This window comes from Piliocolobus tephrosceles, chromosome 12 (genome assembly GCF_002776525.5).
Source record: "Piliocolobus tephrosceles isolate RC106 chromosome 12, ASM277652v3, whole genome shotgun sequence".
In the NCBI taxonomy this organism is placed as follows: domain Eukaryota; kingdom Metazoa; phylum Chordata; class Mammalia; order Primates; family Cercopithecidae; genus Piliocolobus; species Piliocolobus tephrosceles.
This window is the reverse complement of record NC_045445.1, coordinates 118,756,446-118,769,063: the sequence shown is the minus strand read 5'-3', so window position 1 is coordinate 118,769,063 and position 12,618 is coordinate 118,756,446. Positions and strand designations below refer to the sequence as shown.

Here is a 12,618-nt window from a genome sequence, read left to right as displayed (position 1 = left end):
TGTGATTGGATACATGGAATTTGGTGTATCACACAATGGGCTAATGTTCCGCCAAAAGAAAGAAATGAAGTACTGATGCATACTACAGCATGGATGAACCTTGAAAGCATTATGCTAAGTAAAAGAAGCCAGACACAAAAGGCTACATTTATATAATGACATTTATATGAAATATCCAGAATAAGCAGATCCATAGAGACAGAAAGCAGATGGGTGGTTTCCAGTTATTGTAGGGAGAGAAAAGAGAAGAGTAATTGCTAATGGGTACTAGGTTTTCTAGTTTTAGAACTAGATAGAGGTGAGCGTTTCAAAACATTATCAATGTATTAAATGCCACTTAATTATAAACTTCAAAATAGTTAATGGTTCATTTTATGTTGCATGAATTTTACCTCAGTTAAAAAAAAAATGTGCCTCTAAGAATTCAAACAGCATACAGCTTACTTCCATATTTTACATATTATGAGAAGCACACATATTAATAGTGGATGTAGCAAAATGAGGATAGATACTGTAATTAAAAATTGTGATTGTGGGCCGGGCACAGTGGCTTATGCCTGTAATCGCAGCATTTTGGAAGGCCGAGGCAGGTGGATCACGAAGTCAGGAGATGGAGACCATCCTGGCTAACATGGTGAAACCCCGTCTGTACTAAAAATACAAAAAATACAAAAAAAAAAAAAAAAATAGCCGGGCATGGTGGCGGGTGCCTGTAGTCCTAGCTACTCAGGAGGCTGAGGCAGGAGAATGGTGTGAACCCGGGAGGCAGAGGTTGCAGTGAGCCGAGATCGCGCACTGCACTCCAGCCTGGGCGACAGTTCAAGGAAGACTCCATCTTAAAAAAAAATTGTGATTGTTACGTAGCAAATAAAAATGTTAAAACGGGAGCCAGGCGCAGTGGCTCACGCCTGTAACTCCAGCACTTTGGGAGGCCGAGGCGGGCGGATCACGAGGTCAGGAGATCAAGACCAGCCTGGGTAACACAGTGAAAGCCCGTCTCTACTAAAAATACAAAATATTAGCTGGGTGTGGTGGCGGGTGCCTGTAGTCTCAGCTACTCAGGAGACTGAGGCAGGAGAATCTCCTGAACCGGGGAGGTGGAAGTAGCAGTGAGCCAACCTTGCACCACTGCACTCCAGCCTGGGCTACAGAGCAAGAGTCCGTCTCAAAAAAAAAAAAAAAAGATTGAAACGGATACAGATCGAAGAAATCAGCCACCATAGGCCCCTAAAGAAATTATATGTAATGTTATGTAATGTGTGTAATCTTGAACCCATGTCCTGGGCCTCAGTTTCCCTCACTGACATGGTTTTTACTTCTTCTCCCTCTTATATTTTCCCTTACTCTTGGAATCTACAGAGGTGAAGTTTGAAAATGTTCATGCCCAAGAATTACTCAGACAGAGAAATACTGGACTCGAATTTTATATGCCTAGGCCTTCTCAACTCTAATATTCCAGGAATAATAGGTTAGAAAAATAAAAATAGGAAAATTGTATTGATCACTTTTTACCAAAAAAGAGAAGACAATTATCTTGAATTTACAGGTAGCAAAACACTGTAGGTGGAGTTCAATTTACCAGTTCAACAAAATGTTTAAAAAAGAATTTCAAATGAGAAGGCTGTAAACTGGTGTTTTTACGTTTTAAGCATCTGCTCGATGGTCTCATTCTAATCTTTTCACCAAGGGCTGATTTCAACCAGGGTTAAATCAATAGGTCCTCCAAAGCTCTTCTGAAAAGAAAAACTAATCCAAACAAATCTCTCATTTAGTGTCAGTAGCTACAAACGTAGTGTGTTTAAGAAAGATAAGATATAAGAGAGGATCGCATGCATAGCTTCAGGCATTACCATAAAGACTGACAGAACAATAAAAAAGGGAAAAAAATGGAATGCTTTAAGATTAGAGATAAACTATCAAAGTATATTTAAGGTTTAAAAAGCTCTAAGATACCCCTTCCGCAATCTAACCTTGACAGTTTTTCATTCCTAACACTTTATGTTTACAACTAATGATTAGACACGATGGTCAAATTTCTGGTTGAGAAGCTGCCTTCCAGACAGTTCACTTCTGCTCAGGTCTGTGGTCACTGAACCTTCAGATCTGCTGCCACTCTGTGCTGCTTTTCAGTGCCAAAGGCTTATGACACTTGAAAAATATTATGTGCCTTCATTCTTACAAAAAGGAAAGATCATGACTTGAAAAATGACCAATGAATGTTAGAGTAGACCATATAAAACACAGAGGCATAGAACAACTTAATCCTTTAAAAACGTTAATCAAATCCCTGGCTTTCTTACACACTACTTCAGGAAGTACGAAAAGATTGCCAAACATTATAAAAATGGTATTTCCTTTAGGGCCTTGAGAATTAGCAGAATATAGAGGTCATGTGTTTAGTGATCCTGTTAGAGGATACATTTTACAGTCATGCCACTGGTAATTCTTCTAGAGTAAGAGATAGATACCAAACTCTACACATTACCGTGCATAGGGCGTGTGATTACAGAATAATTAAAACTGTGCTATACTAAGGTTATCACATAACACGGTTTTTAATATCCTTTATCAGTAAATCAGTTATATGCAAAATTTCCCTATCCACACGTTTTCCTTTTTTACCTTCTTCCTGCACTACCCAAATTTCTGCACTTTGATCTATAGTTATGCAATGTAGTCATCCTTTTAAAAATCAATTTTAAAATCTCTGATAGCGACCAGGCACAGTGGCTCACACCTGTAATCCCAGCACTTTGGGAGGCTGAGGCAGGTAGATCAGCTGAGATCAGGAGTTTGAGACCAGCCTGATCAACATGGTGAAACCCTGTCTCTACAAAAAATACAAAAATTATCCTGGAGTGGTAGCATGTGCCTGTAATCCCAGCTACTCCGGAGACCGAGGCTGGAAAATCGCTTGAACCCATTAGGCGGAGGTTTCAGTGAGCTGAGATCGCACCATTGCACTCCAGCCTGGGCAACAAGAGCGAAATTCCATCTCCAAAAAAACAAAAAAAGTCCGATAGCTCCCATGCATATCAATTCTGAATTGTCTTCTATTTCAAAGTACAACAGTACTGAGAAACCTGTGGAGGAGTTCAGGGTGCTATACTGACTTCTGGAATCTGAATGGAAGTAATTATTTTGAATTTATTTTTGTGTCTTCTATTGATTTCTTAATTGTGTTCAAAAATATTTGGGAATTCCCAATATTTTCACTGAATCAAATTTTTTTATTTCTTCTTTGTAAGGTGGGACTCAAAGCCAGTGCTTCAGAAGTAAATATATATAGTATATATACACACACACACACATACATATAGCTTTTATATAGTAGAAAAATATGAAGAAACCTTATTTCAAGGTCATTTGCTCCCTTATATCACTTATCAGATTTTGGGGACTTTAAGGACCTAAATTTTCAAAAAAATGAAGTTAGATCATGGATTTTTTTGAAAACTTGTGTCATTAAAGTCCTGAAGAAAATTTGAAAATGTAAGCCCTTAATGTCCAGAAGACATTTATTTTAGAGTATAAAATAAAGTAAAACCAAGGGTTAAGGGTAGGTAACTTTGTTTTATCTTAAACAATGGTATGTATATATCTATGTATCTATGATCATCCATAGGTATATAGAGTCTATGTATGCTAACCCAGCACCGATTACCTTCCCTAGCATATAGAAGAGACCAGTGAATTAGAAGTTAGGAGATGTGAGTTCTAACCCCATTTCTACCACTAATTAGATAATAGAATTCGAGAAATTCATTGACTTCTTTCAGCCTTGGATCCCTTTGCTGTAACATTAAGACATTGAAATAAGTAACTTCATGTTAGTTGTTTCTACAATATGTTGTGTGTGTACCTGGTGTGGACCTCAGGGTCACCCTTGCCAGAGACAACTAGATCTTTATTTAAAAGTCTATACTAATATTCTTTCTTCTCTAGAAAGGATAGTGGGGTATTGACTCTCAATTGTAAATAACTCTGTTTTCTCTGCCTACATGCGTGTCCTGTCTCTCTAGTCATTTTATAAACATTGAAACCAGCAATCATGGCTTAAGTTTTTGCCTAGACTACAGCCCATCTGTTATAAACAGTAAAAGCTGAGTAAATATGTGCTAATGGTTTTACCATAAGACCTTTAGGAGCATTCTCTTTACCCCATTTACCCCATTCCACGTTATTTCCCTGACAGCAGAGAACCATAGCAGTCATGTCGCAAGTTTGATGATGGCGGAATGCACTCTTTGCTTTGAGAGTGTGTAAATTCCCCCTCAGGGGTATCATATGTTTATTAATGTGTCACAAGTTGCTTGTTTCCTGTTAGCTCGTCTCAGTAAATGAGACTGTAGCATTCGTTGGATACTACTTTATTTTCAGCTTTTTAAATCACCTCCTGATGAACAGAAACAGTAAACAAGTATTAAACATCGAAAGTAATTTGAAAATAGTGCTATCCTGGAGAGTCTGGAGTTCCAGACATTACCAGACAGTTGTAAATCAGCACTCATCTCACAGAGCTGAAGAATAAAAGTTAGGAAAATAAGAATACCTAAGTGATGCTCATCTGGAGCCACTTTCTGAAGATTAGGGGACATTTGTATTTAAAGAAGAGAAAGAGGTGATGGCTGTGGTGGGGAGTCCATATTTACTTCAACTTTAGTCATTCTTATTCAACCCACTCATATATTTCAAATGAAAAGTATAAGGACTTATCTGGACTTTTAAGCTTCACACTAATTAGACACCAAAGAACTGAAGGCCTCATCATGGTACTATGTTCTAATTTGTTAAACAAACACTGTGTGACTGTACTGCAAAATGGAAATATAAAGAAACTGGGAATGAAGGAGGCGGTGCTGATAATAAGATCTAACACTTACTGAGTGATCACTGGAAGACAGGCAATGTTCTAAGTTCTTTATGGGTTTTATTGTATTCGTTTTCCACAGCAGCCTATGGAGTCATTGGTATTACTTTCACCTTATCCTAATAAGGAAATGGAAGCCAAATGAGCCAAGTAACTTTCCCTAGTTTTCAAAAATAATGAGTGATAGAGCTTGAATGAGTGATTGAGATTGAACCCATGAGGTTGGGCTTTGGAGTCTTGCTCTTCACTTGACCCTGCCTCTCTCTCCCTCTCTCTCTGTGTGTGAATGTCTGGTATTCCACACAAAGAGATACAGTACAACAGGCAAACAAAAGTAATCAATAGTTTGAGGAGAAAGGAAATCTAAGACTCTTGTGTCTAAACGATTTACGTGGAAGTTTCAAAATTATAATGCACAGATTTACTTCTTTAAAAGGCTTTTCTGGTTTTTTTGTTTTTTTTTTTTTTTTTAATTCGGTGTTGTACAAATCTGTATTATTCCAAAACCTAAGTATCTTCTTAAGGCACATTTGAATGTGCCCTAAAACAGTTAATAGGTTAATTTAGATAATTATTTTTTTCTGAAAAAATGATCTTATAATGAGCCTGGAAGGAGCATGCTCTAGTCAGTGCTGGAGTAAAATTAATAAATAATGCATGAGCAGTATTGCTGGCAAACCCAAAGAGGGTATCTTTTTCGCTTGGGTGTGAAGCTCAAGCTAAAATTTAACACACTCTTTTCTCTCAAAGCTGTTTCTTTTTCAGTGTTTTCTAGGCTGAAAGATTGATTCTACCTTTCATATACTCAACTGAGAAAAACACTTGATCATCTTGGATGCCTCTCTCTTTCCTTTGCTTCCTCACTGTTATATTGATTCATTGTCTTAAATATATTTTGAACGTGATCCCTCTTTTGTGTCCCAATGTGTGTTGCTTTCATTGAGGCTGCCATTTGTTTCTGAATGAATGCAGTTGCTTTCTAATTTGTCTCATTGCATTTATTCTTCCTTACAGTCAAACCCATTTTTCCCATTATAATCAGAAAATCCTTTCCAAGATCCAAAGTTCATCATTCCTCAGCATAAAGTTTAAACTCTTTTAAGTGGCTTATGTGATTTTCAGTCTTGCTTCTGTGCATCTATCCAGTCTCAAGTCCTTTATACTCCAGTCACTCCACATTATTTGCAATTACTTAAACACAGCACGTTGTTATCCTTCCAGGCTTTGTGCAAACCGTTACCTCAGATAACCCTTCTTAAAATTGCAAAAGTCTTATTCAGTCTGTAAGATAGTTCAAATATCATCATTTATGGAGCCTTCTTGTTTCTTTCTTTGATACCACTGTGGTAGTTCATAGCTCTTCATAGAAATTATCATATTGAATTTCAGCTGTTTATTTGCTTGTCTCTTTCCCTGGACTGTGAGGGCCTCAGGACAGGGAATGTGCCTTTTTCTAGCAAAATTCCTGAAACACACACGCTCAGGACTTTTTTCAAACTTGTGACTAACTTTGTTTAATGGCTAATTATTTCAACTATTAAGTATCTTACATCTACTTGTAGACTAGGTATTATAGGAAGCTAGAGATGTCTACATTCAATAAAGAACCATCCAATTTTGTGGAAATATTCTTTGTTACCAGATATAAAGCCTAATAGCCTACCTATCTTCTGGACATTCTCACTGTGTCATATTAGCATTAAACCAAAGCAATAATCTAAATAAGGGAGCTACTTAAATGTCAAAGTGTTAGCTGAATAAGGAGGAGGACTTAGGAGATGTTGTGCATGATGCAAAGAGGAAATAGTATCACTGAGCACCTATGACAGGCCAAGCAGATTTCTATCCAGTATCCTTTTTAATGCTCAGACAGGTGCTGTCTCTCCACCCCACCTGAGACTCAAAGGAGTTAAATAAATTGCCCAGTGTTGTAGAGATGGTAAGCAGTGAGACTCACACACAGGAATTTGATGGCCAAGTACATGAATAAGCAGTTGGGCACTTATTTACCAAATGGGAAGTTCTAAAGCAAACTTTGAATTCAATATTTTATTCCTCTCTTTCTTCTCATTAGTCAACACCATGCCTGATACATTATCAGTGTTCATTGAATGCCCTGAGACTTAAAAAACAAGTAGAAGTAGTGCAATTTACTGAAAAAACTTCATTTGGTCCCAACCCTTCCAAAAAGTTTATAGCCTCACTTATTCCAAGTTATAAACTTGATTTATGTACCAGAAAGAAAAAAAGAGTTGCTTATTTAATGACTGGATTCTGTAGAATCTGTCTATCAGGATGGGGTTGTTCTTATGTAACACAGTAGAATGCTTTGCTCTGACAACCCGGACTCCAGGTCCCAACCCAAATAGATATGGGTCGATAAAGATAGTAACTTTGCAATACTTTTATCCAAGAATGTGTTCTGCCCAGACTCAGTAACTACTCTTCTTAGCATGACAACCAATATTGTGTAAGAGTATGCAGCATTATTCCTGTACCTCGCTGTGATTAATAGGCCAGTTATAGTTTTCTACTTCTATTGAATTTGTTAATTTTAGCATAAGCCCAGGCTTGACTTTATTCTTGACCTAAATCTTCCTTTATTTTTTTTTCTAGGTACAAAATATCTATTAAACATTTTAAAACTGAACCTGAATGTAAAACAAAACTTTTTCTCTGGCAAATAAAAACAAATATACATGTAACCTTCACAAGACCAAGTATTGTTTAGTTGGGTAGCAAGAGAGAACCCTGTGGAATAAGTCAAGATACCATAAAATTAGTTAAACAATGAAGTTTTCGCTTCTCTTTTAAGCGAATTGAATACACTTCCTTGGCAGCACTTGCTTTTTGTTCACACCAGGTCACCATATTTATTCTGCTTTGTTACAGAAACTCCACTTACTGCATGAAAGTATCCATCTCGCTAACAGTTGGTGAAAATGACACTGGACTCTGCTATAATTCCAAGATGAAGTATTTTGAAAAAGCTGAACTTAGCAAAAGCAAGGAAATTTCGTGCCGTGACATAGAAGATTTTCTGCTGCCAACCAGAGAACCTGAAATCCTTTGGTACAAGGTATGGACTGCGGGTGGTTCTATTTCCTATTAACAAATTAATTGTGCCTTATATTCTGGGGCAAATTGGATAGAAAACTTAGATGGGCACGATATAGTTTAGCTTTGCCTTCCTAGAATAATACAGCAAGTTATACTGGTCATTAAGTGTTTTTTAACCAATGGCTTTAGTAAATTCTAGTCGATATTTGTATTGATAATCCACTGTAATAAGCTGTTCTGTTTATGTTTATATTTTATTTACATGGACAATATTTTCAAGTCTATTATGGTCTGGGTTGATAATTTCAGGAACTAAATTACCTTGAACCGTCTTTTCAGGGTTCTTCACATTAGTAATTCAAAATGTCCCCAAACAAAAGGAAAAAGTTTGATTTTTTTTCCAGGATAAAATCATATACTAGTTTTTCATGGAATATTCTGTTTAATGGACATAATTTTGTCCATATTCTAATCTTTTTCATGTATAAACATAAACATTTTAAAGAAATAACATCTGAGGAAATTTTATGACACCAGAAATATAATATTAAAGTAACTTTCTTCTAAAACCAGATGAAACTTTAAACTTAAACAGAATAATTGAACCTCTGAGTTTCCTATCACCATCATTGATGTTTACTGATATTCCAGATTTGAACATAATTTTAAGCTTATTTGTACCATAAAAGAACTTTTTGTTATTGAATGTACTCAAAAAATAAAGTATGGATGCTATGAACATTCCTGCAGAATATTTTATCCATAGTTTAAAGAATCCTTATGTAATATTTGCTTTGTCCGACTCACTGTAAGTAGGACTTTAGAAGCTGGGCCTCTTTGTAACTTCATCCACAAATGTCAGTACACAGAATGTGAGCCTTCATGACAGACTGAAGATGAATTCAAAAACTGTTAGAAATAAAACAAGAAGCAAACCTTTAACAATTTTAAGGCCGGGCGCGGTGGCTCAAGCCTGTAATCCCAGCACTTTGGGAGGCCGAGACGGGCGGATCACGAGGTCAGGAGATCCAGACCATCCTGGCTAACATGGCGAAACCCCGTCTCTACTAAAAATACAAAAAAAAACTAGCCAGGCGACGTGGCGGGCGCCTGTAGTCCCAGCTACTCGGAAGGCTGAGGCAGGAGAATGGCGTGAACCCGGGAGTCGGAGCTTGCAGTGAGCTGAGATCCGGCCACTGCACTGCAGCCTGGACGGCAGAGCGAGACTCCGTCTCAAAAAAAAAAAAAAAAAAAATGTTAAAAAAGATTTTTCCAAAACAGCAATGCTTTTCCTAAGTAGGACTTACTTTTGATTCTTGATCATGTGAAATTGTGGGTTCAGAACATCAAGGGAACTGTTTTATACTTGTCCCTTGCTTGATTTTCAGTCCTAGACTAAGTTAAACGGAACTCAAATATTAGTCCCGCTGGTTTCTGTTACTGTGGAATGAATTTTCTTTTTCTCTTTTTTTAATTGTTGGAGTATTTCTCATCCTTAACCACCCTCACATCTCAAACCACCCTGTGGTTTGCCTGATTTCCACAGGCATATTCTGAGGCAAGCCCTGATGATTGCCTCAAGGGGGAGTGGTATTAGGGGAGTTTGACCCAAAGTCTCCAAATAAACCCTTTTTTTCCTTAGTAATCATATGTGACATCAGCTTCTAAATATGCAGTTTCTTTGTTGTTCACTAATAAGTTTAAGAGTTGTGTGTCTTTTCTCACCTTTTGTAAAGAGCATCTTAAAATTTGCTGAAAGATGAGAGACTACACACACACAATTTAAAAAGTGGCTAGTCCTTTAGTCATATTGCCAATATTGCCACAGTGATTTTGACCTTAAGCTATGCAGACTAGTGAAGTGGTGGGTGGGGATGCAGTATATGTGGTATTTAAAAGTCATAAAATTTCAGATTATCTTTCCATAGTCAAAGATTAGCCCCTATAGTCTAAATAGCAGAGATTTAAGGGCTACTTCTATAGTAGAATAGTATAAAACAATTAGTCTGGCTAAATATAGATGTCACACATTCAGTGGAAAATTTATGCAATCACAACAAGTCATACAACTAATATGGCATATGCAATGTATATTTTGGTCTGAAATAACTGGAAAATTGCCCCCAATTACCCAAAGGCATTGAGCCACATAAAATAATGTTCTGTAAAAATTTGATTTGGCAATACAACTTTTTAGAAATAATATTACCCCTGAAGAGTGTCAAATGTTTTAAAGCTATTTTATCCTCGTTCCATTGATTTCAAATCTGGCTATAGGAAATTGACTTCTGTTTTGGCAAAAACAGAAATCTCCTGAGCCAACATCATTATAATTCAAAGCTTAATTCAGAGACCATAATTTGGTAAGTCTATCAACAATGAAAACAGATATTTTTGGAACTCTAAAGACCTTGCATATAAATGTTGATTGTGTCTTTCATGGATTATAGCATGCACACACTATGAAAAGATTTAATTTTTACTAAATGCAAAACTAAAATGTTTCAAATATTGAAATAGAATTCAGGTACAATCATTGAACGGTGCCATCTTTTGTACAGCAAATTTTCTGCTTTCCAATAAAATAATATGGTTTGTATTTTATGTTATCAATTTCAATATGGTTGATTTCGCAACCATCAAATGTGAAATATTTGTTTCCAAAATGATGTCAGGGATAGTCTTAGCATATATCTCTATTCTTATGTCTAATAAATCAATACATATGTAGTTTAGATATACAAATCTCAGAAGTTAATTGACTTCTTTAAAAAATTATCTTCAGATTGAAGTATTCATTGGTTCAAAAATTTATAATGACCAGTACAACTTGCCATATTATTCTAGGAAGGCAAATTCTAGGAAGCAAATTGATTTCCCAGAGATTCTGAGAAGAAGTGAAATTCTTTAGCATTAGTTTCAAACTTTTTAGTCCCTTTAAAATGTAATTTTAGAAGCTTTTGTTTTAGCCATTTAAAACTGTTCTATATTTTTCCATTACTATATGTACTACCAAAATTGTATATTCTTCATATAGGAGTGCAGGACAAAAACATGGAGGCCAAGTATTGTATTCAAAAGAGATACTCTGCTTATAAGAGAAGTCAGAGAAGATGACATTGGAAATTACACCTGTGAATTAAAATATGGAGGTTTCGTTGTGAGAAGAACTACTGAATTAACTGTTACAGGTAATCACAGTCTTCAATATTTCACTTGGAAGTGATAAAACTACTGTTTTAAGTTAGTTTTTATGCTACACATTGATTTTTTTAATCTATAAAGAAGTACATAATCAATTGCAAGTGGATTCCTATAGGTGAAAGTTATTCCTCCTTACTTTTGAATCATCTTCCACTGAAGTCCATTCAAAGGCTAAAGAGAATATGTTTAGGGAGTTATTGAAATGTTAGCTTTTGGGCCAGACGCGGTGGCTCACGCCTGTAATCCCAGCACTTTGAGAGGCCGAGGCAGGCGAATCACAAGGTCAGGGGTTCAAGACCAGCCTGGCCAACATGGTGAAACCCTGTGTCTACTAAAAATACAAAAATTAGCCAGGCGTGGTGGCTGTAATCCCAGCTACTCGGGAGGCTGAGGCAGGAGAATCACTCGAACCTGGGAGGCAGAGGTTACAGCGAGCTGAGATCATGCCATTGCACTCCAGTCTGGGGGACAAGAGGAAGATGAATTCTCAAAAAAAAAAAAAAAACAAACAAAAAAAGAGGAAATTTTAGCTTTTGAAAGTACTTGAAATAAAAATGAGTTTATGGTTTCCAAAAATTATGCTTATATTTTATAATGGTATCATTTTTGGAAACATTTTCTAGAGTAGCTAAATAGAATATATGAAATCTACCTCTGTCTTCCTGTCTTGCTCCAAATTAGAAAAGGCACTTTTCTCTTTTATTTATTTATCACTCTGTCAATCTGACATATGTGTCCTCATTTACTTGAAAATAGCATAACTTCAGGTGCAGTCACTGAATAATTATGTGAGACGTGGTGCATAGAGTCATTTTCATAGCTGGTTGCTAAGTTGGAAGGACATGGGGACAAGATTCAGAACACTACCTATAATCATGAATCTACAACTCACTAGTCACGTAGGTTGGTGGAGTTTCCACAACCTGCAGCATATTAGTTTCCTCATGTATAAAATGGTGATGATAAAACGTGCTGTTCTTATTTCATAGGGTTTTTGCAAGGTTCAAATGAAGTAAGGTAATATGAATGATATAAATTTGCAAAATGCAGAATTATATCCAAATGTGCATCATTTTTGTCACATAAAAATTGCATTCATACATTTTTTTTCTTTATAGTGCATTTCTTACAACGTGGTTTCATGAGAAAAGTGGGGATAATAAGAACAACATTCAGAAGTTAAAAACATTATTCTCATATTCTTATTGAGAGATTCTTCTTGGTGACTTTTGTGTATGATCATACTTGTGAAACTTACATAGAAAAGCATAAAAAGGCCGGGCGCGGTGGCTCAAGCCTGTAATCCCAGCACTTTGGGAGGCCGAGACGGGCGGATCACGAGGTCAGGAGATCGAGACCCTCCTGGCTAACACGGTGAAACCCCGTCTCTACTAAAAATACAAAAAATTAGCCGGGCGAGGTGGTGGGCGCCTGTGGTCCCAGCCACTCGGGAGGCTGAGGCAGGAGAATGGCGTGAACCCAGG

The 12,618-nt window shown here is 36.7% G+C and overlaps 1 protein-coding gene across 1 annotated transcript in view; it reads left to right on the top strand.

Annotated features, from left to right (window-relative positions):
- Positions 1 to 12,618, top strand: part of IL1RAPL1 (interleukin 1 receptor accessory protein like 1) — a 1,416,649-nt gene that overhangs the window by 820,724 nt on the left and 583,307 nt on the right. The window contains exons 4-5 of the mRNA XM_023202962.1: positions 7,763 to 7,949; positions 10,968 to 11,121. Of these exons, the coding sequence (XP_023058730.1) occupies positions 7,763 to 7,949; positions 10,968 to 11,121 (341 nt within the window). The remainder of the gene's footprint in view (positions 1 to 7,762; positions 7,950 to 10,967; positions 11,122 to 12,618) is intronic.